The 25,940-nt window shown below is 38.5% G+C and overlaps 1 protein-coding gene across 3 annotated transcripts in view; it reads left to right on the forward strand.

Moving 5' to 3' along the window:
- The window catches only part of vegfc (vascular endothelial growth factor c), a 46,988-nt gene that overhangs the window by 1,793 nt on the left and 19,255 nt on the right, over nt 1-25,940 (forward strand). For all 3 annotated transcript variants that reach the window (XM_026302404.1, XM_026302405.1, XM_026302406.1), the window contains exons 2-3: nt 16,475-16,715; nt 17,643-17,833. In XM_026302404.1, coding sequence (XP_026158189.1) covers nt 16,475-16,715; nt 17,643-17,833 — 432 coding nt within the window. The remainder of the gene's footprint in view (nt 1-16,474; nt 16,716-17,642; nt 17,834-25,940) is intronic.

Genomic DNA, 25,940 nt, shown 5'->3' on the forward strand with positions numbered 1-25,940 from the left:
GTTAACCAATTGTAATCATCTGTTCTGGTGTGAAGGATATCATTTCAGGTTTAGGCCAGGCTCAGGTTTTTTATTAGTTGGACTGATAAACCATTGAAACATACTTTTCTTTATTGTTATGCCAACACAGCAGATTTGAATTGAACTGAATTATGAGAGAAACTAGATGAGAAAGGAAGGGAAACAGCGAGGGAGAGAGCAGTTTTCCAAGGGGGAGGATTAGCGAGAGAAAAGAGTCAGTGAATGCAGGTGTCATAGGGGTCAAGTGTGTGTATGTGTGTGTGTGTGTGTGTGTGTGTGTGTGTGTGTGCGCGTGTGTGTGTGGTGTGGCTTCCGCAGACAGATCCAGGGCAAGGGAGGATAAGTGCTAAGTAGTAGCATGCAGCTGTTTGATCAGAGAAAACTTAATTGAGATGATGAGCTTCTCTCTTAGCTGTCATCTTCAGCCTTTAAAACCTCACAGTTATTCAGTTATTCACCTGATAGCAGTTCATCTCTGTTAAGTATCGAAGGATTAAAAAACTTTTCCACTTTGATTTCAGCCACTTGAATGGGATAGGAGTGAGGTTTTCAAACACCCATGTATTTTGCTCTCTTACTTATTTTATTTCATTCAGCCTTCTGTGACAAAAATGTTAATTTAAAGACCCCTTAAGCTTTTCCACAGTCCTCCTTTTCTGATTAAAATGGTATACAGTAAATAGCCATTTTATTGCAGGTTAAATATCTTCACTGTGCTACTTAAACTTAGAGATCCAGTGTGTAATGTCTGAGCCTATTATTAGCTTAGTTTATATTTTCATTTAACAGGTTTTCAGAGAGTTTGTATGGCATTACCATCAATGTCAAAACTAGAGGCTGAAAACACAGGGTGAATAATATAGACTTGCACATTTTAAGCTCGTGGATGCAAATATCCCAATTGCGAGCACAAACGTGAAATTTGCGCGCACAGAAAGAAGAGCTGCATGTATGTATCATAATGTGACGCTCAAACTGTGTTTTTTCCCTCCTCAAATGCTTTTCCCCCTCTCCATTCGATAGATTTCCTCGTGCGCCAAGTGGATTTCCCACCCTCTCTGTGCTCGATTGACATTTTTGTGCAGGATATAACATGAGGGGTTTTGACAGTTTGAGGGTGGGCTCATGGATGTTTCTGGTGTACCTGGGTACTACACAAAACTGCAGTCCATTTTTTGATATTTAACACCTTAGGTCCTCATCATCTGCATTGTGTTGTGCATTGTGAATGGCTGCGTTTGAAGGCTGATTGCATCACAGCATCACAACAAGGTGACAAGACTCCTTCAAATGTGGCCTTCTTTTCCCTGGGGTTAGATTCTGCAATCTCACCATGTGCTGCTAAATTCAATGTACACACTGCACCTCTAATTTAAAAAAAAAAAAATTAAATTAAATGATTAAATAATTAATTGATAATCACTCACCAACATCCTCATTTGGGCTGAATAGAGAGAATGCAGCACTTTGGTGTAATGATCAGTATACAAATACTGATAGGTAATATGCCACACAGCAAGAAGGTTCAGATTGTACATGGAGCTTGTATAGTTTACAGAGTAAAATTTAGGAGATAGTGATGAAAAATAATATATAATCATATATATATCTCATGATCTTCACAGGATTATTTCTAACAATCATTAAGTGTCACTACTTATGGATATGATCAGGAATGAGGACATCAGAGGGACAGTGAATACATTGGTAAAAGGATGCTGAGGTTAGAGCTGCCAGGAAGGAGGCCTAGAGGAAGACCAAAGAGGAGGTTCTTGGATGTAGTGAAGGAGGACATGAGGATAGTTGGTGTGGGTGAGGAGGATACAGAGGATAGGGTTGAATGGAGGCAGATGATTCGCTGTGGCGACCCCTGAAGGGAGCAGCCGAAAGGAAAAGAAGAAGATTAAGTGTCACTTCTTGGGCAAAATTCCCAACTTATATTTGAAACCATGCAATGAAGGCTTTATGTTGTCATACTGTACAGGAACCCCTCTCTACATTACTATATTTGGCTTGTTGTGGAGGACAAAATGTCACCTCTGCATCAGAAACTAACAGCCTTCCTAAATGTTTGTATTTTTTTGAAAACCACCGAAGTCTCTTGAGCTGCTCCTGGGGCTTTACAGCGTTGTGACAAATGTACGTGGATATTTATTACAAAATGAATGAGTGCTATACTGGGTGTCTGTGCTCTTCATAAACCTGAGTAAACCATGTTTCACTCCAAAAAATATCAAATTGTGGCCTGGAAGAACTGATGTTTGAGTTCTGATAGTACTATATATAACAAATCAACATGCGCAAAGCCGTAACATGGTTCAGCCTAGATCTTCACTGACTCACTTGACTTACTACATTTGGCTTGTTGTAGAGGAAAAATCCCCAGTCAGCCTCTCCAGTGAACCCTGTTGTGTGCCATTTGTCTTCGTGACTTTCCTAGCAGCTCTTTGTATTTTACCTCTTCTCTGTGTTTTTATTGGCTTTCTATATCTAGTTTTCCTTTCGACCTGCAAGATCTGAACATTTTTTGCTTCATTGCTTTCGGGCTTTCTAAAGGCAAGCTCTATCAACCTATGAGTCTTGCAGTAAATAGTATTTGAAAATAACATGGTGATAATAATAGTACTTTACAGAAACCACAACCTGGAAACCAGATGAAAGGGATTTTACCACACATGGCAATGAAGTGAGTGCCAAAAAGTTTCAACAAACATAGCCAAGCACTGAAATGTTAATTTGTTCATATTTGTTATTATTGGCAGCTTACTGGCAGATTACATGTGAATCATTTCCATTGTGATTGATGCCAGGATCGTGAAATTACTGTTTGAAAAGTTCAGGTCTCATTGTGGTTTATGGAGACACTTTTAGCGTAAGCTTGAGTTTTGTTGAATTTAGAGCAGTAATTTTTCGTAAATATTTTTACTCTGCACTCATTTCTCATTCATGCACTATCTGCAGCACTGATGTGTTAAACTAAGCTGTATGGTCATCCTTGCAAGATTTCTCAATCTGAACCTGTAAATGTACACAGATCTAGAGCTGAAGGAAGAAATATATACTATTGATATACACACTTCTGTACTTGCTTACTTGCGCATCACATTGTCAAAATATGGCCACTTTTCTGGAGAAGATGAATGAGTGCTGACCTGGTGCTAGTACAGATCAGTGAGTCAAAGAGCTTCACATATTCAGCATGACCATAGACTATGTTGACAATAGTTCCATTAGGTACACCCTGCTGTATGTTCATGCATGTACCTCAATTATGAAACAGCAGAGAGAATGAAAATGACATAAGCTAACACCATGTATATTTTCATTTGCTAATATGTGGCAGCGCAAATCATAAACACAGTCACTGCCTGTTTAGATCACTATTATTCATGTTGTGGAACTCACATGGGCTGACATGGTGGAGAAGTGGACAGCATTGTGACCTCACAGCAAGAAGGTTCAAATCCATTTGAACCCAGGGCCTTTCTTAGTGGAGTTTGCATGTTCTCTGTTTTCCCTGTAGGTTTTATCCAGATAGAAGCTGAGGTTGTCTATGTTAACAGGCCAGTGTCTTAGGTCATAAAGTGGTAACAGATTTAGGATGAACTTCATGCTGTCGTTATGGTCATGTTGCTAGTTGAATACAGATATTCAGACAGTACTTGAGTGCTAGATCTTCCATCTCAGTTCACATTTCTGTTTCAGGGATGAATTTTTCTTTCTGGCTTTGCCTCCAGGAAACCTCAGTAGAAACTGTGGGTAATGCAAGGATGAAAAAATATTGCTATTATCTCTGATACATACTGATGAACACTATTCCATGTTGTCTGACAACAGGACACTGTGAACAACCCCCAGTGCAATACAGTACCGAGTGCAATAACTGAAATTGGTGCAATGACTAACAACTGTAAATATTATAAATGTTCATAATCACTCAGAAACTCTTCTACGTGACCTACTCCTAATTCTATTTCTATTTGTATTCTGTTCTATTTCGCCCACTTATATTAAATTCATCTATTGTGACAAGCACACTGAGGGCAACTGTACTGGAGTCAAATTCCTTGTGTGTCCAACATACTTGGCAATAAACCTGATTCTTATTCTGATGGTGGTGGTCTCTAGCAGAGCACTAGTGCAGTCTATAGATATCCGTGAACTCTGAAGTAGATAGATGAATGTGGTGAAATATTTGATGCAACACTAGCATCTTTCTCTCTCTGTCTTAATGCCTCACTTTTGCTCTCAGGGCTTAAGTTGCAACATCATACTTAGCTCATTATAGTGAAGCTGACTAAGAATAGAACAATATCAGTGCTCGTACTTTAGCCTTTATCCTGACCCAGAGTCTCTTTCATCTCTTAGTTTTTATTTGTTCTCTTTCCAATTGCTTCACCTATGCCTCGCTCTCTCGCTCTCTCTCTGTCGGTCTTTATCTCTTGCACATATTTCACAACTCCCTGGAGTCTGCACAAAAATGCTGTATAATTAGCGATAGAATTTTTTGTGATTTCTCAGTGGACAGTTCAGCTCAGTGTCAAGTGTAGAGGTTTGTATCCATCACAGCTGTGATATCTATAAATATCACTGTAATGTAAAATAATCCTGCAGTAGTACACAGCGAGAGCCTTATCGCACATCTGTTTGGCTTTCTTGTAACTTTGGTGGTTCCAAATACATCTTATTAAAAATGTTAAAACAGATGTACATGGATGGTGTCAGGATTTTGCAATGGTTTAAGGAATTCAGAGAGATATGAAGAATGTAAGAGAAAGAAATAAACATCACACCAAACGGAGAAAAAAAACAAAAGTTGTACTCCTGATACATGTCTCAAGTTTGACATGCATCTTGGCATCTACAGTGAAATTACATTTGTCATACAGCATTGTTCTTATGAAAACATGGCCTGACCAGAATAATTACCTTCAGGTAAAAAGAATAATCTGCCCTGTTTCACTGACGCCCTCAAATCAATGTGTGTGTGTGTGTGTGTGTTCATCTCTAATCTTTGCAGATGGAAACCAGGTGGGTGAGATTACTCACACGTGTGTTGGTTATTTCAACAACCCACACACATCCACCCAGTCAGTTCTATGCACTTGACTCTCAGTCATCCCTTTCCGTTTATCTTCATTTCTAAGCAGTCCACACTCCCCTATAGAAAAATAAACTTTTTTATCCTAACTTTATCCATCCCTCTGTCTTTCTTTCCCCTGGGCCAAAAACAACAAGGGTCTCTCAACAACTAGTTTCATATATTGTGAAGCAATCAGACAGTGGTAGTTTCAACAGTACTATACGTGCCTATAGGCACATATTGTACACACTTATAGCTTTTGTACCTGTATAGTTTTATTCCACTTAGTATTTTTTATTTCTTATTTATCTCACATCTTTGTTACTTTTGGCACTCTGATGTGTACTTGTATTTTGCTGTTGCAACAATGCAATTTCCCCATTGAAGGACAAATAAAGGTTTCCTTATCTTATCTTCTTATCTTAACAAAAACAGTGGAAGAGAAGAATTCTTATAGTGTAAGACCATTAGGATGACATCTACTTGCCAGAAAATGAATAAAAACAAAAAACTCCCAGAATCAACCTCTAATACACACACTGTATTAGGTACATTTGTAATCCTGTCCAATACAAAAAAATTCTACGAATTCTACTTTTACAAAGCTTAGAAATTTCATATTTTGTCCATGCCATTAACATAAATGCAAAGGCAAACACATTTCAATATAATGCACTTCAGTGCAACACTACAACCTCAGTAAGTACAGTTGTGTACTTGTCAGTGTCAACAAAACAAGTTTTGTGAAACAAGGATCTATAGTAGAACTGTTGAATTGAACTGCACCAATAGTAGGTTTCTCACTGGTGTATCATCCTGCTGCCAATGCTGTGTTCTCCACTTGGGACTGTTAGGATCAGTCTGATTTTGGTTTGGGTCCAACTATGCTCAGGTCAGAGACCTGATGCTCTCTTAAACAATGTTTCACTTCAGGCATGTAATCCATAACCATAACCACAACCAAAATCCCTAACCCTAAACCCAATCATGAAATGGCCAGAATTAACAGCATGTGGCTAAAATTTGCCAACTTCCTGCCAAGATCAGCAGTTCATCATCTTTACTGCACCCAGGTAGGGCATCAAGTCACACTTTTCAGTCTTTTTTTATACAGCCGCTAAATGTGTCAGCTATATATTTTGTATTCATCACATTTTAATATCTTACTTAAGAACAGAATTATGTGCAGTTCAGGAGTTAGTGTGCACTTCGCCCCATTAGTGGGTAAGTTACACTATGAACGATAAGGTGTCAGGATGGGCATTGCAAGAAATCCAGTGATAGCAAAACCATTTGAGGTTCTAAGGTTTTTCATTAAAATACTCCCAAATGCAACACATGCGCTTTCAAGCAAACTTTAAAATTCTACTTTTCTAAATTCTTCTAAATCATTAAATACTTTGCTTCAAACTTTAAACTTGGTCCAACTACACCAATTGGAATATCAGTTTAAACTAACTTTCAGAATATTCAAATTGCTCCTACATCTATTTGGTTTTGACTCTTGTCTGTCTGACTAATCAGATGTAGTTCTGGCCTGTGGTGTACTCTTCATGGGCCCACAGTTTGCAATTCACACCCTGAATCCGCATCTCATTTGGACGGCTGTTAAGAGCACAGCGCCCCACAGACCGGGCACAAGCCTCATCTTCATAAAAAGATATGACATTCTTTATTAGAATAAGAAAATGTTTTGGGCATATAAAAGAGACTGTCAGGCCTTTAGTTTAGCCTGTTTTGTGAACAACACTGTGGAGCCATGGTGTCATGTTTGTTGATTATGCAAATGAAAATTTGCTTTTGTTTAGAAGAATAAACTGAATTGGGAGACTTGGGGATTTCACATCTAAAATAGTATCCTGTAGGGTGATTGTTCTAAAGGTGTTTACTGCAGGACATTTCAACTCTCGATGCTCTCTCAGCTCCAAGTATGTGAGGAGTTATTCAGCGTTTTGACAACTTGGTGTTAAAATGACCTGCAGGCCTCACCAGTTGACATGCTGTGTTTTAGGGTCTGAATGGGAGGTGAAAGGTGGTTGTATGGGGGATGGGAGGCGAGCATATAGGAGGACAGAATGCATAATGAAGTCAGTTTACCACAACTAATGGGGCTTTTCCACTGGCTTGTGTTGATTCGACTCTTTTTTTTTTTTTTTTTTTTTTTTTTTTTTGGTTTTCCATTAGGGGATAGTACCTGTTAGCAGGCACTTTTTTAGTACCTTCTCAGCAGAGGTTCCAAGCAACCTAAACTAAAACTAAAATATGACGTAAATATGACTGATAGGACAGGAAGTGAGATCACTGGAAGAGTCATGAGTGCTTTTAGTTAAGTCATGTATCTATGTGTAGGACATGTAGGAAATAGTATTATCAGTCATTATCAATAATTCATTTCTCACACCTATGGAAATCAAAATTATTGTTACATGACTGTGCATACTTTATTTCAATCAAAAAACAAGCTTATGAAATGAAACACGCAACTCATTATCAACAGATTTAAGTTGGTCTGTCAGCTGTAATTATGATGGGTGAAAACCATTCTGTGTTTTGTTCAACAGCATCACAAACTATACTAGTTTTAGCAAGGTGTGTAACAGTAGTTAATATAAAGTCAGGAAGTTTACAGAGTAAGTACTAACTCTGTGGTGTTGTCCTCTGATGTCTCTATTATCATCCCTCAGTTAAAAAAAACTAGTTGAGAATATTTTGGGATAAAGGAAGAATTAATATCTATAATTACTTAAGATCATGAAACCAAAAAGGTTTTACAGTTGTGAATAACAGTAGAATAACACTGAACTCCCACTGAAATAACGGTGTGGGGAGTAAATTCAAATCTTGTTTTTTCAATCCTTAGATGCTACTTGGAGAATCAGCTTATAAAACTAAAAAGTATAGGTAAATCTCACTAATTGAGTGTTTAAAGCAGTGTTTTTGTAATAGGGGCAGAATGACCCTTGTATCAGTGTAGAGATGTCAAAAACTAGTCAACCAGCAACTGCAATCAGTTTGTGAATAGGAATGTAACAACTTCCAGAACTTTGTCCTTTTTGATTTTCTTTCTGTATATGGCTGCTTGGATTTCATGCTACAGTAATTGCACTTCAGCACAAATATAGCCCAAGAATGTCATCTGACACTAATTTAATCACCCTGAATTTTGTGCTGCAGTCGGTCGGTACTCATTCTGAATGGCTAAAACAACCCAAGAGTTCCACAGCCTGCTGCCTATCTGCTACACCAACCTTGATGCCAGATTACCCACCATGAATAATGTACCCTCCCCATCCCACTCCTGCTACGGGTTTTATAAGGAGGCAGGGGGCATCCAAAATAACTATTACATAGGGGTTTAAAATTATGAACTTGGTTACATATTTTGATTCAGTAGGCATAACTTATGGAGTTATGTATGTTGTTAAGGGTTTTGTTAGGGGGTTCATGTTAAACTGGACAAAAGCAGCGTTCAACAGATTTTTTAAAATTCGTGACGAGTCTATTTTTCTTTTGTTCACTGATGCTTTTCTCTGTTGTGATTTAGCAATAGAGATAGAGGACTATGATGGAAGTTTTAATGTTCAGAATTGCCACAATGTGAAAAAAATGTCCTAATAGACCTTTCACATGGATACAATTTTCCCTTGTAATTTCAGGAAAATCACAGGTGCAACCAGTAACACTTCAGTTCAATTTAGTTCAATTCAGTTTATTTGTATAGCGCCAAATCACAATACAATCATCTCAAGGCACTTTACAAAAAACAAAAAAAAACAACAAACCCCTTATGAGCAAGCACTTGGTGACAGTAGAGAGGAAAAACTCCCAAACTCCCAAACTCCCCGAGAAACCCTCAGCATAACTGGGCTCAAATACTCCTATGGACTAATATGTGACCTCTAAAAGTAATGTAAAGGCATCTAATTTAATCTTATCACGTCATCTTTCTCCCATCTTTTCAGTTACCACAGACTCTCTTGGTCTTTCTTAATCTGCACTTTGCTCTCTTCCATATTAAGTACAAAACATTTTGTTCTACTTCAGTAAAGAGTTGCAGATGTAATTTTTGTCTCTTTCTTTTTGTTTTATGTGTATATATGTGTTTTTACTACCTGTAAAAAAAATCACAATGCAGTTGCTGTGTGTGTTGTTGAAAGTTAAAAAGCAGTAGTTTGATGTGTGTGTTCTTATTGAATTACCAGAAATTTGGTTTATATGTGAACTGGATGGGGTCTAAAGCAGGTGGTGACATATTAAAAATGTCCGATATGACACCTGCCAACTTTGAACACCCAACCAGTGATATGGCCTGGGTGCTTTGCGTGGATTTTGCATAGTCATGTTTCTAGGGATATAAAAGTAAAATAGCAAACCTGACAGAACAGAGGCTATGTAAGCTTTTAGCTTAGAATAAATCTAACTTCCAAGGAACAAGGCTTACAGGAAATCTGAGCAAAGGAAATCCTAGCAGGGAGAACCGGTGGTAAAGTCCAGACTACAGAATGAGTCTAGGGACAAACAGACAAGAAACAAAGTCTAATTATCCAGGAAAGATCCAAGTGGCTGGAATTCTTAGACTACAGAGGGCTCACAAGGTGATTTGGCAGAGAGTCAGGGAAACTGACTAGTATAGAAAGAGGGAATTAAATGAGGGAATGAGAGGCAGGTGTATCGGTCCTTTTCTATATGGATTTATGATGACGCGGGATGATCACTAAAACTAGGGAATGAATGAATTACTTATCAGTCTACATGTCACAATGCATGCATCTCTTTGTTATGAGGTACTGTAGTCCCATCCGTATTTGGTTTTTGGGGACAAATTGTAAACCGTGTGTGCGTGCACAAAATACTGTATAGATGTGTTTTCCTTTGGCAAGACAGCTCGCTAGGCCCAAATTTTCAAATAAAAGTGTCTTTATTTACAGTACAATAGAGTAGGATAACATTAATAGGAAAACTAGAACAAAGGATTCTCAGTCTCAAAGGAAACACAGGTAATGGGGACGAGGGACCAGACACAGGAGGGAACCAGGCGAGTATTGTTCTTGAGGCACAATGATCCAGAAGACACACGGGAAGCAGGTGAGTTACATACACTGGGAAACAGGATTCCAGGATACATGGAGAAGCAGGTGAGTTACATACACTGGAAAACTGGAATCCAGGAAACACAGGAACAGGAACCAGAAGAAGCAACTGGTGAGGCCGAGGTGAGTTGCCAGATGAGGGAACTACACAGGAGAACAAGAAAGTTATATTACTTCAAGAGTAAAAACTTTAATTTTAAAAACTGTGAGGAGCATTGGCTAGACGACTGCTACCATCACAGGTAGCACGATCTGGTGCTGAGGTGTTGTAGAGTGCTTAATAGAGATCCCTCTAATGGTCAGATGAGTGTCAGGTGCGCCTCAATACCTTGTTGCCTCAGCAGGACACATACACACACATAAGGAAAGAGAGACATGGGAGGGGAAACCAGGAACTAGGAAACAAAGCCTGAACTACACATGGAATTCATCAGACACAGGTGAAAGCAATCAATGTAAGCAAAAACATAAAGCCATGGGAAACCAAAACCGAGAACACAGGAAACACCTACAAAACAAAAGTCCCAAACAGGAAGTATAATGCAGATGCTAAAATATATATTGTTAAAAACTAATTATAACCTACACAGATTTGCACTGGACGTAAAGTTGATATGTTTAAATTTAATCTTGGGTCTTAGAGCAAAGATTTGTGTTGTAGTCATATCAGTAGTTGTGTATGTAAGTCTGATCCAAATCATAAGCTGGATTGTTTGTACTTTTCTCCCTCCTGCTGCTCCTATTCTTTATATTCTTGATGAGTGTAGATAAAATCCAAGACAAGCTGATCTGTATTGAAGAAGATTCCAGGCACACACACAGAGAAAGGAGAAAGACAGAGTACTCAGGAACAAATAATTTTGTATTATATCAAATGTATTTCTTCTACTCATCATATTTTCATGTATTTTATCCACCATACTTCTCTACGAAAGAAGTGCCACACTCACACCGGGTCACATCTCACATTGTCCCTCTCAGTTTCATTTGTGGTCTGTCATGTCAGTTGGGTTGTTTGCTGAGTTAGCTGGTGCATCATATTTTTTTGGTCCAGATTGAAATATCTCAACAACCAATAGATGGATTGCAATGACATTTTGCGCGAATCTTCAGGGTCTCTAGAAGGTGAATCCGACTAGCTTTAGATATTTCTTGATATTTTGTTTAGTGCCACCATGATCTTACCATTTGTGCTGCAAATGAATTATCTCAATTTTAGGTCCCTAAAGGTGAAACGTCAGCAACTTCAGTGAGTCTCTGGCAAGACAATAACATTAGTGATACATTAGTGATACTCATTCATTATCTATGCCTATTTCGTATACATGACAAATATAGCAAGTAATCAGTCAGTAGTTCAACAACAACATAAATGAAACTCAATAAAACTCCCATCCATTATCTATACCCACTTATTCCTAACTAGGGTCACAGGCGTCTGCTGGAGCCTATCCCAGCTTTCTTTGGGTGAAAGGCAGGAGTACAACCTGGACCAGTCGCCAGACCATCACAGGGCTTCACATAGAGACAAACAACCACACACGCTTACAGTCACTCCTATGGACAATTTAGAATCACCTAATATCAATCTTCACTATATCAATCTAATATCAATCTTTTTGGACTGTGGGAGGAAACCACAGTAACCCTGCTGGGTTTTGAACCAGGAACCTTTTCGTTATGAGGCAACAATTGCTGCCCTAACACTAGTGATATTCTTCCACTAATTTTGTTCCAAACATTCGGGGATAAAATTACACAAATGTTAAAAGTGAGCCCTGTATTTGAAGCAGAAAGTAGTTTTTAAAAGGAAAAGAGATTCCCATCTCTTTGATTACTCAAGCTTCAGTTCAGGATGGGCAGTATTTTTTTGTATTCTGAAAGCAAAAATAAAGTAGTACTAGTGGATGTAAAGAGTACTGTATTCAGACAGAAGTGCTGTATATTGACATTAGTTTTGTATAAACCCTGCCTATAATTAAGTAGCATATCATTTAAGGGTTTTGCATTTTTAGCCAACTGACCTCACGAATTTGATAAACTTTACATTTCAACAATGTTAATGATTTTTTCTTAGTGCACATTTTTCTGTCATCCACACTCCAGCCAATCTTTGTACAATTTTTCTGTGGTGGGTTGGCTTCAGTCTTTTTAATGTCATTGGGTTGTTGTTTAGTTTGACTTTTATTCACCCTTATTCTTTAATTACAAACATATGTTGCATATGTCATATGAAATATCTACTGTAGCCAAAGGTATTTGGTTCATCTAATTTTCAACTATTTGTTATGCACAAACCACAAAACACTGACTGTTACACAAGATTCTTCCATTACAAATGAGCTTCAGTGAGTACAGACACACTTGCAGAGAGCTCACAAATCCACTCACCAAATTAGTTAAAAACATTACTTAGAATTTGTTGACAGTCAGCTGCCAGTAACATTTGTCAAGTTTTGTATGTAAACCTACTCCAAATAAAAAGCAGGGGGAGTAATAACACATTAATAATTGTCAGAGTTTAGAACTCATGTATGTTTCCAACTTTGTTGTTAAAACTCAATGCAGCCAAATAACGTTTTACATTTACACAATTTTCCCTTAGATATATGCAGGGCAGTGCTGCAATGTAAAAGCCTGGCTCTTGTGAATCAGAGCAGTGCTACAAAATCTGGCTAAGGTGGGCAAAAAACAGTACAGTATAGTAAATGGAGAAAAGTAAGTAATAAATATTAGCCACTACTAATCCATGAAACTATGCCTGGACTGGTCCCAATACCAATCCTTAGCACTGTCTGAGTACACTGCTAGTTCTGTGCTGTGAAAATAATTCCTGATCACAGCTAAAACATCCCACAACTGTAATATAACACAGGTTGATGTGTTGTGAGTTGTTTGCCGTGGTGAATGATTGACCTTAAGGTTCAAGCCTCTGGAACACTGATTTACATGATTTACTGAAATGAGCTGTGAATGACTGCCTCTGAGTTTGGACATCAATCTGACAACTCACTATGCTTTTGAAGACTGGAGCAATTTAGCACATGCACAGTTTGATGTTAACAGGCTAAAGCATCTAAAGTTGGCTTTAAAATACCTCCAACCGTATTAGAATGTTTTGGTTAGTGTGGAGGTTTCAGCAGTATTGACATTCCAAAACTGTTTCAAACCTTTAAATGTCAGTCCATTGACTCTCCAGTTGTAATACCAAGTTTGCCAAGAATCTGTAGTTCCTTCTTCAGGTGACAGAAAAGTCTTATTTAGAACTCACTTGTTTGTTTTAGCCTATTTGAGCCAATGTGATGGCAGACAAAAACCTGTTTTCCATGTGCAGGGGCAGTGTGTGTGCATACATGAGCAAACACTACCCAAGCACACAAGGAGAAACACAGAATTAGGGGAAACTGAGAGAGAAAGAGAGAGAGAGGGAGAGAGGAAGAGAGAGAGAGATGGGGGAAACCCAGACAGGACATATACATGTAATAAATCTGTGGAAACACAAAACATGCATATAGGAGCACTCTTAAATAAAATATAGCTAATAGGAAATTGAGTGGATCAATGCAATGGCTGTAAAGACAATTACAGAGGCATTAAAAAAATGGACTGCTTCAAAGGCCAATCAGTGTGCGTGTGTGTGTGTGTGTGTGTGACTAATGGCCTTGCTTTCAGCAAACATGATGTTCCTGCCAGACCAATTGTGTGGATGTTAAATTGTTTGTTTACTATAAATAGTACAATGGCATATATTTAATTGTATTGCAGGACAGGAAATCAGATAACATTCAGATACACTACACATTTGCCAAAAAAGAACAGTTAGTTTCATTGTGAGCTCAGTCTTACCATTGCACAGTAGTGCAGCAAGCAGATGTCCTCCATCTGTCAAGTTAATTATTACTCTCTATTTATTTACATGGATCTTTAAGTGTAAATATACACACAAGTAGACAGCCTAGTACAGTGGGCCTGTTTTGTATATCTTATCTCATAAAGGGTGACATATAACACCTTCATACCTGTAGTTTGATTTGGTCACTCTGGACCAAGGCAATAAACATTGCTGCCTTTTAACTTATTCATTGGACACATTTGGTAACTGTGATATTGATACATTACCTCAAATCAGAACCCACATGGGGGAAACTAATTCTGCTGACTGATAGAGAGTTCAGGTACTTTAATGCTCTTAATATGTGTATTTATGTTCTCTGTTGGCAAGAAGAGCTCACAAAGTGAGACACCAGCCCAACGTAATGGAGTTATAACCCGACTCTCTGGTTGGTGAGAGCAAACTGCACACTTGTACTGATGCGCATATAGTTGCTGATTTCAAAATTAATTCCATGACAGTTTACAATCAGCTCATGGATTTAGCGAACAGCAGTAAATGGGGAAATACTTGTAAGCAAACAAACATGTTGGTTTTTTCATATAAGCCAGTCAGGTTTGGGTGTCAGATTTTTGTGCCTACACAAAATCTATCAGGTTGGTCCTTTAAGATGCAGATACAGTCATGTTCATCATCTTAGTTTCATGCGTCTGCAGACATTGAGTGCACTTATTATCCATCCATCCATTATCTATACCTGCTTATTCCTAACTAGGGTCATGGAGATCTGCAGGGACTTTCACTTAACCTATCTCTGTACAACTACTCAGTACGCTATCATTGCTTAAGAAAGTTGATTATGTTGCTTTGGACACAACTGTTTTGGAGAGGATGCAACTGTAATTGTCTCCTGTAGTAATATGCTCTATTCAAAACCTAGATTTCAGGCTGTAATTAGTTTAAAACATTTTTTTAATATTTAACCAAACTGTCATGCTCTGTACTCTCATTAACCAAAATAAATACACTCTTATTTTCACTTGAACTTGCTCTGGCCATGCAGAGTACAATAAACACTGTTCTACTGCAAGAGCTTCTGGCACAAACTTTGATTGGTACTGTAGAACCTCAGACAACAGAGGAATATTTCATTACCTTCACAATAAAAACACAAACGGGATTCTATGGTATCTATCTGTCATGGTCTGGTGTTTTGGGACTTCCCGTGGGACTGTTATTTTGGTTTCAGGGCTCCTGTTTCACCTAGTGAAGTTCTAGGTAATTTTATGTTTATTATCTGAATTAGTTTCACCTGTGTTCGATTAATTTTTTGTTGTCACTGTAGATATACTTTCTCATTTTTTTTTGTTCTCTGTTGGAGGGTTAATATTTATTGTTATGGCGGAGTGAGGAGGGGACCCAAGTGCGGACTTAGAAAACAGGTAACAGTTTATTTCTGAACAAAGGGTCACTGGAGATGAAAGGAATGAACAAAAAACTCCAGGGTACTTCTTCAGGCAGTTCGACCCTCAGCCCGTGTGAACTCCTACAGGTACATCTTAAAAAAAACCACTGGTAAATAACAGGTTTCAGGCTAGTAGTAAGCTCTAACTCTGGGGTGACACTACCGCGGGAGTTAGAGAGACGAACTAGCAAAGTTGGAGAAGAAGACCGGAACTTTTATGTCAACAGAAGAGTAATTGGTGGCAGGTGAGGCTCATCAGCAACCACCACTCTCCTGCGGTGCACCTGTAAGCAATACAGAAAAAATCTCGGAGGACGTCATTTATGAACGCCTGGAAGACGGTGGGGGCAAATATTCGAAGTGTCTGAGTGGTGTTTTAAAGGCCATCTTCCACTCGTCACCCTCCCGGATCCGAATTAAAATGATACATAGGTCGAGTTTAGTGAAAATTGTAGCCCCCTTTAGTAGCTCGAAGGCTCACATAAGAAGAGGAAGCGGGTACTTGTTGTGAACAGTTATGACATTAATCCCATGGTAATTGATGCAAAGGTGTAGGGTCTGGTCCTTCTTTTCTACAAAGAAGAACCTGGACCCTATGGGAGATGAGGGGGGCCCGATAATCCCATGCTAAGTCAACGATCAGGTCATCAGAGTACTGACAGACAGGGAGTAAACAGGAGACTTGTTCAGCACAAACAGGTCAGCAACAGTCAGAAATGCTCTGGCAAAGAGCTGCAGAGTGGTGATTGCACAGAATGAGGAATAGGGGACTGTGGGTGGGGCTGCTGGAGCAGGTAAAGTAGGGAGTATAGACTGGGCTGGGTAGAAATTTGAAATTTTCCATTACTTCACACGACACAGATGGGCAAAACAAATTAAAACAGTTGGAGTGACACAATAGGACCCAGAGTGTGTATCTTGGTCAGAGCTGAGTATTCAAGTTGTGGAATAACATAAACTAACAGGTGTCTTGTCTCTTTCAGGACTCTCCACCAAAGTCAGACATGGAGCAGAAGTTGCGTGCAGCTTCCAGTGTTGATGAACTGATGAGTCTGATCTATCCTTCATACTGGGCTGCTCTGAAGTGCAGATCCAAACTTTCTGCTGCTGCTGCCTCCATGGCCTCCAAGCTCTCTCAGCAGCCACAGCATCGACAACTCAGGCCACAGGCTGACACAGAGACAACATTTGCTGCTGCCTACCTCAACTTGGATGTCCTAAAAAGTATGTTTGAACTTCGTTGTAATGTATTTTTTAAAAAACTTGTGAAACCAGAAATTGGATGACCCCAGCAGCACTCTAAATGCCTTGTGCTTATGGACAGTTTTGCTAAACACTACATTCAGGACTGTTCCTGTGCTTTGGAGGTCCCTTCATAGAATTAAGAAAGAGTGGAGAGATTGGTTGAGATTTGGTTTATTTTCACAAAATGTTTATTTCTCCCCATAATATGGCACAATATCTAGGTTGCCCTCTCAAATTTGCATTAAATTACTTTAACTGACTTTTTCTTTAGTGTCGGAGTGATTGTAAAATTTGGATTGAATTATCTCAGTGGTCATGTGTTTTAATCGATGGAAACTGTGTAAACATTTTTTCTGTGTAATTACTTACAGCGAAATCACTTTACAAAGCAGTGAGGATAATAAGTTTAGATTTAGCTATACTGGTGGTGTTAAAGACCTTGACCTTAGAGAGCTCATGCCCTGATGACAACTTTTAGGCTTGCTTCTATGTCACAACACATCTCTCCAGCTTCATTCATGAAGAGGCCCCTGACTGGCAGCTATTTTTGGAATTTTTCTGCTATTACTACAGGTTATTACATAGAAACACGCTGGGATGATTAGAAAGAATTCATTATGATCCTACTGTTATAATTATGGCTAGTCACACTGCCACCACTTAGATGTAGTTTAGATTGGTAATAGCCTGAGGCAAGATCCAAATTGTTCATTTACAGGTTAAAATTTGAAATCCATTGCCAACATTGAACTATGCATAATTAGAAACTGTTTTTGTTTTTGAGAATTTAATATATAATGAGTGTCTTTGTTTGTTGCACCCACGGGTATGGCAGCAGATTAAAAAAAACTCCGACTCTGTGGTCTGACTTTCTGTGTGTGTGTGTGATTGTTTGTGTGTGATCAGGTATAGAGCTGGAGTGGAGGAAGACTCAATGCATGCCCAGAGAAGTGTGTGTCGACGTGGGCAGGGAGTTCGGAGCACCCACAAACATCTTCTATAAACCGCCTTGTGTGTCCGTCTACAGATGTGGAGGATGCTGCCACTCTGAGGACAAACAATGCAGGAATATCTCCACTGGGTACCTCAGCAAAACTGTAAGAAATATACCTTTATCGTCCCTTGTTATTACTAATATGGATTTAAATCATTCATCTTGGAATATTTGCTACTCCATATAAAAAGGTTTAAGGTAGGATTCAAAGGTGAAGCTGTAGCTTTCTTTCCATCTTTTGATTTAGAAATAAATGGTCCGGAGATTTTCGCTTTGCATATGAACATTACCATTTGTAATAACTATATGCTTTGTTCTGCCATCAGAAGATTACTTGACTACAATGTGGAGTTGTTACCATTTTAGTCTTTTTTAGTCGTGATCAAGAAACGATCATTTCTGTATGGATTTTGTCCAACTAAGAATGCAGTTTTTGCAGAGAGGGTGTCTCGTTTAAGTAACACATCCAGTCTTGAAAGAGGCTAAAACAATGAACAATGGAAAGCAATGAAAGAAGGTGATGTCATTGTTTGAACAAAAGGTTTTTAATTTCAGCGTCCATTAAATAGTTTAAACATTTTACATTTTTAAAGAACATTTTAGTCTATTTTTATTCATTATATTATTTTGTCTCACCTCATGAAAAAGACCATTGATACCATTTCATCGCAGATTCCATTATTGAAGTTAACAATGTTATACTCTAGGCACAATGTGTCTGCTGGGCTTTTTAGAAACATGCATGTACATGACATAAGACTGTTGATAGGGAAAATAAAACCCATGATAATGGAAAGACATATCATTACACAAGGGAAACATCCATGTTAACTGGTTGCCTCAGCAGCTGCAGGAGCTCTGGAATAGACTGCCATGGTGTGTATGTGTGTGCGTGTTTAACCATGACATTTGGGCTAAACTGCAGAGGGAGGGAGTTAAGGCTGGTCTCCAGAGTACAACTGTGGTAAGAGAAACTTGGTTACTAGCCTGAGGTGTGCCTTTGTTAATTGGCTTGTTATGTAGTCTGACCTGAAGAGTACTCTGTGTTTGTGTGTGTGTGTGTGTGTGTGTGTGTGTGTGTGTGTGTTTCTGGTCAGATTGAGTTTTATAGCTTATCCACTCTCCCTGTTATGGGTTCTTCTTGAAGGTGCTCTGTTCAGTGTGGAACCATCAATGCTGACAAATGATTTGCCAAGCTTAATCTAGCTCTCACAGCGGCTTTTTGTGTCAACAATCAAACAAGTCTCAGTACTCAAATTTAAAAAAATCCAACAAGGATGTAAACAGACAGCACTCAATTAAAACAATATTATGAGGATGAATACAGAAGCTGCCAGAAGCAGACTTGATTCGTGACAAGGAACAGACTGATTGAGTCAAGGTGTTCTAGACAGAAATGCAAAACGAGTGCCATAAAAATAATCATGCTAAGGGCGTCATTACTGATGTGTAAATATTCAGCATTAGCTCACTGCTTTGGTCCCCAAGACTCACTCCAGGGAACCAGGTGACTATAGGCCAGTTGCCCTGACCTCATATGTCATGATGTATTTTGAAAGGCAGCTTATCCATCTTCTCAGACCGCAGGTCAGCCATACTCAAAATCCACTGCAGTTTTTCTCTATCTGCTACACAGGGATTACTCTTATTTGGACTAGGGAAGAGATGTAGTGAGAATCTTGTTTTTTGATTTCTCCAATGTCTTTAACACCATTCACCCCCACCTACTAAGAGATGAGTTGGCAGGAATAAGTGTGGACCTAAGCGTGGTGTGATGGATCGCAGACTACCTCACTGACAGGCCACAGTATGTCAGGCTGAATTCAGACACTGTGGTCAAAAACACCAGAGCGCCACAGGGGAAGGTGGTTTCTCCTGTGTTGTTCACCCAGTATACATCTGACTTCCAGTATAACTCTGAGCTTTGCCACATGCAGAAATACTTGGATACTTAATGGTTGGCTGTGTCAGAGATGGACAGGAGAGAGCGTACAGGAATCTTGACTTGGTGAGGTGGTGTGGGTCCAATCATCTGCAGCTGAACACCTCAAAAACCAAGGATGATAAGATGAAAAGATAAGATGGTGGTTGATTTTTGTAGGAACAAACCATATTTTCAACCTGTGTCCACACTGGTGATGGTAACAGAGAGAGACTGCTCTCCATTTGGTAGTTTTCCTCGCACGCCAAGAGGATTTTCCCTTGACCTCTGTGGTTGATTGATATATTTGTGCACGACCTGACATTAAGTGTGGTTTTGACAGTTCGAGGGTGGGCTCACTGACGGTTCTATTGGTAAATGCTATTGGTTGCTTTTGTGATTGACTGTACATTGAATGATTCACTGTGATTGATTGACAGCTTCTCCAGATGGGACTTTTTCCTTGAGCTCAGCTTTGAACTGTTGGATGTCGATATATAGTCATGAGATTGTTGATGTGTGATCCTGGGATTTGACAGAAAGCAACACTAATAACAACAACAACAAAACACTCACTAATATGCTTGCAGTAATTCCAGCAGTAATATCAACCATGGCCCCTATCTTAGTTTAGCATGTTAGCATGCTTACATTTGTTGATTAAAATTTTATATAAGTGGCTGATGGAACTGTAACATATTCTGCAGGTATTACATCACAAAATTTGATATGATGACAGAAAGTCAGGAGCCAATCCCACATCAGCAGTCACTGGAGGCAAACACTCATCTGCACAACTATGAGCACCCATGGGCAGTTGAAAGTCATCCATCAACATAACCTGTATATATTTTAACTGTGGGAGGAAGCCAGAATATTTGGAGAAAACCCATGCAGACATGGAGAGATCATGCAGATTCCACACAGAAAGGTCCTGGGTCGACTATGAGCTTGAACCTAGAAGCTAAGGGTGATTTATTGTATGTAATCAAAGCTGTATGGTGATGAAATGTTTTTTTTTTCTTGAACACATACAGTATTAAGATACAATAACTAAAGAAATATATTGTACATACTGGAACCAGCCAAAGCATTGCTCAGGCAGTACACTATTACAAGAGGCTGTTAAATCAAAGTGTTTTTGGTCGGATTCCCAGTAACTGCTTTTGAGTCAGACGATTGTACGATATGTAAACACTGTCTTCAAAGAAGGATGTTCACTTAACATATTCCTAGTAAAACATATGTTTTGGGGCATTTAATCACAGGATGAAATGAAAGATTAAGTTTTTTAGTCATTAATCATCAAGGTAACAAAATGTAAGCTTGCTCAGGGGACAGAAATTATCTATAAAATAACTGCAATTAAATTATCAGTTTTTTTCCCCATTCATCAATTTCTTCCAAAAATTTAATGTAATACGCCCCCAGGGATATAACTTGAATTCCACTTAACTGTACTCTGGTCTCTGTCTAGCTAGTAAAGAAAACCAATTGATCCACATGACTGATTTGGCACAAGTCTTATGCCGGATGCCCTTTCTGACATAACCCTCTCATTTTACTTGGGACCAGCACTGGCCTGTGTATCCTCGGTGGCTGAATTTCTCGGCCCCTGGCCTTCCATGGCGGTCTCTCATCCAAGTGCTAACCAACTTAGCTTCCGAGATCTGACAAGATCAGGCACTCCCAGGATGGCTAGCTGCCTAGCTAGTAAAGAAATATATGAACTGGAGCCTTTATTTGGGAGCAACAAGTAAGCAGCTCAGACCTGCCACCCAGGGCACATAAACACAGGATTTGCTTCATGATTCAACCACACTGTTAAAAAAACAATAAATCACTCAGTAAAGCATAAAGCTGAAATAAAAGTTGATGACGTGTTGCCTGAAATAACTCTTGGATGAAATGCTAATGTTTACTTTGGTGTACCGTAAGTGCTGCTGTGTGCTGTTGACCCTGAGCAGTGCTTTTTTCATCCTTGAATGTTGTTGGCAGCACATGTCTTCTATAAACATTTCCTGATAAAGATCACCCAGTATGACGCCTTGGATGAGTAGCTCATAGCAAGGACATGGGTCAATAACATTACAGAGAATCTTTCCAAATGGGTATGTGCATGAAGAAGATGCATAATTTAAGATGGGTTATAATGTAACAGTAGTTGTACAACAAAAATAACTGTTTGCAAAGGGCTGATCCTGTCAAAGAACTATTTGTAATTTGACATTTATAGGACCTCATCTCAAATACAGTTCTAACCCTTACCCTGTCTGCATAGTGATTATTATCTTTTTTATTACACATGGTGCTGTGAACTGAATATTATAGCAGGAATTTACTAGTTTAGGCTTCAGATGTTTTTAGGTCCAAACTTGAGGCACAAATGCACATTAATTCACTCAGCTTTCATGATGAGAGTTGGAGGGATATGGTATATGATGGCATAATCTATAAAAAAGGCAGGCTGAATTTTAAAAAATTCTGATTCTTTTAAAAGGACAGTCAATAATGATTTAAAATGCAATATGCAGTAACTAAGTATTAAACTAGAATATGGTAAGTTCATTTTCAAACAGCCTGGCTGTTGTTAATAGACTAGCTGATGCAGTGTTTGATAGCTTGTTGTTTAAGCTCAGCTACTTCATTCACTTCCTAAGTGTGAATATAATGAGCTGGCAGTGGCAGTCTTGGCTCTTTTGCTAAATGAGTAGTTATATCTGATGTAACCAGAGCTGGAAGTGTGTTATAGCCAGTGTGTCTGTATGTGAATGCAGTATGTAGTATGTAGTTTGTAGACCTAAATGTGTTACTTCATATTATATTGTATGACCAATAACTGTGTGTATACATTTGAGTTTTGAGGTGTTAAGACTGGACAACCAGGGAACTAAAGGAAAGTAAGAGGGAGAAGAGAGGCCATGCTAATGCATTAGTATGCACTGCACTGAGTGATATAGGCACAATACAAACTTGCGTCTAATCAATAGCTGATAATAGCATAGACTCACTTGATTTTTGGCCCCCCTTGTAGGGAGATGATGGTCTCTTGGCTGGGTTCATGTTGTCTTATCTTAATGATTTTCTCCCTATTGGTGGCTAGAAATTGAGTGATGCAGCTTTACAGGTCAACTCATTTTTAAATGAGTATCATCTTTATTGGCAAGTTTGTGCACACAAACAAGAATTTGACTCTAGTTCACTAAGCTCTCTTAGTGAACCTGTAGTTCAGTTGTAACCATTGATATATACTAACATATTTATATTATAAATAAGCTGTACTAACAGACACATCCCATGTTAAATTAAAAAGTGCTATATTACTAGTGTAAATAGGCCTACTCACTGTTATGTGATAGTAACATGTACTGTATAAACATACACACACACACACACACACACGCACACACACACGCACGCACACACACACACACACACACACACACACACACACACACAATAGCCACATAAATATACTGTTAGATGGTCCAGATGTTTGACTACACTGGTGTTTGAAAATGCTTTTGTACTGGCTCCACATTGGTAAAGAAAATATCTTCAGAAAGTCATTCTAAAACAGACTATAAAGGTAGCCTTGGGTATTTTGAGAACTGGACAACAGTGTTTGAATGGTTGACTACAAAGTAAAAAAAAAAAAAACATCACAAAGCATGCCATCCTTTAGTTGAGGTAAGAAAAAATACGGGTTAAGGTGACAAGGCTGTGGGTGCTTAGCCACAGTCTTATTGAGGTTTCACAAGACATTCTCTCACTCCGATAGTTTTTCCTAACTGCTGTTTTTGGCTGCAGTCTCAGACTACTGGCTGAAGATTGGAGATTTACATAGGCTACATAGCACATCATTCAAACTCAAACTAGATAGATAATTTACACTTCAAGTGAATTCAAATGGCTTTATGAATGTGACTGAAAATAATTTGTCTGAAAATGGACCTATGGAAAGGTGAGTCAGTTGCAACTGTTTCTTTTAACAGCGCTCTGTGGTTAGTTTCGTCATTCTGAAATTTTCATTGTGCTGATTTGCTTTGGCAGTGCCTTGAAGTATCTGGCAGGCGTTGAGAGGTTTCAGCACTTAGCAGGTAATACAAGTTGTGCTAAACTGTATAATTTACTGTTTGACTGACTGTAAGTATTCTGAAGCATTTATGTCTGTCTGGTGGTTTTATCCATAAGGGTTTAGCTCAATACCTGCTGTCATGGATTGGGCTGCAGATGTTTGTGTGGCAAAACACCCATATTTAATCTTTTTTTCACTCTTTCACTCTGTATTGTGTCCAATGTGTTCTGGTTTTGACATTGTTGGCTGTGCTACATCTTAGGCAAGGCAAGATAGATTTATTTTCTGCATTCTTCAAAGTGCTTTACAGAGTCAAAGAAAAGCATTAATATTTAAAACAATATGCTTAAATCTTAACGCTGTATGCTCTATAACATCTATTTATTTTGTTCCAATAGAAACAGGGACAAAGTGATTTGGTTTTCCAGGACAAGATATCGGTTTTTTTTTCTATGTATAAACAAAACATAAATCTAATAAATTATAGCACACACACACACACAAATGAAGATTACAATCCACACTACCACACAACCAATAAAAAATTGCTGAGTCTGTTCTTGTATTGTTAGCACTATTTATGTATTATTTACCTTACAAATCCAACCACAGATGACATAAATTCACACATATTTGTATAAGATTAACTACAGACTTAGTTCTTTTTATTGAGCTTTGCTACATATTGCTAAAATTGTACTTAACAGCTATTGGGAACTGGCCAATAGCTGCCTACTGCTCTGGGACCCAGTCTAGCTTTATTTCCTTTCTGTTCAATGATGGTAGTGGTAAAAATAACTGTACTGTTGTGGCTGCTGCTGTTATATTGTGCTAAGACTAATAATGTTCCCCTCTCTCCTGTGCATGAGAATCACTTCTTTTCCTTCAATCTCTTCATTTTTCAACCCCACAGAGGAACTCATTTCCTCATGCAGGTGGACAGTTTATGGACAGCAGCCACATGATCAGTTTGTCCCTTTTGGATATAATGAATTCTGGATGTCTAGACATATCTGCAGAAGACTGCAGAAAGAGTCTTTCCCAGATATATTAAAGAGAGGACATATGGTGGCATGTAAATGAGAACTTGTGGCCAATGTTAGCTATTCTGTGTTTTTAGGTCAGTGCCAAGTGATAATATTTTCTTCTTGTTGCCAGACTTATGAAAATATGTTTTGTCATGTACATATATCCACTTGTCAGTTTCCTGTAGATTTTTCCCTTTTGTCCAGTTAACAGAAAAACAGCAGCACTTTTTTTCACTTTGTATAGGGAGTGCATATTTAGTTAGTTTGCATAGAGAATGCCTGTTCAAGTAGTTTGTATAGGGAATCACTATTTAGTTAGTTTGTGTAGGGAGTCAGTATTTAGCTTGTATAGGCAGTGAATAGTTAGTTGGCATAGGGATTGAATATTTAGTATGTATAGGGAGTGAGTATTTAGTCTGTATAGGGAGTATTTAGTTGAAAGTGACTACTATTGTCAAGTATGGTGACCCATTTAACCCACCCGAAGTGCACACAGCAGTGAACACACACACCGTGAATACTCACCCGGAGCAGTGGAGCAGTTCGTCACTTCAGTTTTGATTTTTTTCAAGACCCTGCAGTAGGTTTCATCCAGCATCTTTGTTCTGTAGAACTTCTCATTTTTAATTTGGTCCCTTTTGGGTTCCATAAGGGACATGAGTCTCTTAAATCCAACATCTAAAACCACTTGGTTGGTTGTCAGTGGCAATCATTTCAATGATAGCTGCATCAATTTTGAGAGACCTTGGATCTGTGTCCTTCCATCCTGTCTTGCTTTCAAAAAATTGAGACACATGGCTGAGAAAGATCTTTCTTGTCCCTTTGTTTCTTAGCTTCTTCACTGACTTCACACATGCTTTATATGAGACCACGTTTATAGTATTTTTACTTGTAGATGATGCCCCCATGCTGATTATTTTGTAACAGATATTACACTGTGCTTTCCCTGGTGATACATCAGTAAAATAATCCCACTCTGGTACTTTCATGAAAGCCTTTGCCATCTGAAAATAATTTAAACATTAAAATATTGAAGGTCAAATGTGTGTTTCTTTAGCTATAACCTACAAAATACATTTTTATAGCATGTATTAATATTTGAGCAATACAGTTGTACCTTATTCATGGAAGTTAGTGTTAAGTTAACAAATAAAATGAAGGTTTTATTTGTCCATCCATCCAT

The sequence above is a fragment of the Mastacembelus armatus genome, chromosome 1, assembly GCF_900324485.2.
Source record: "Mastacembelus armatus chromosome 1, fMasArm1.2, whole genome shotgun sequence".
NCBI lineage: Eukaryota > Metazoa > Chordata > Actinopteri > Synbranchiformes > Mastacembelidae > Mastacembelus > Mastacembelus armatus.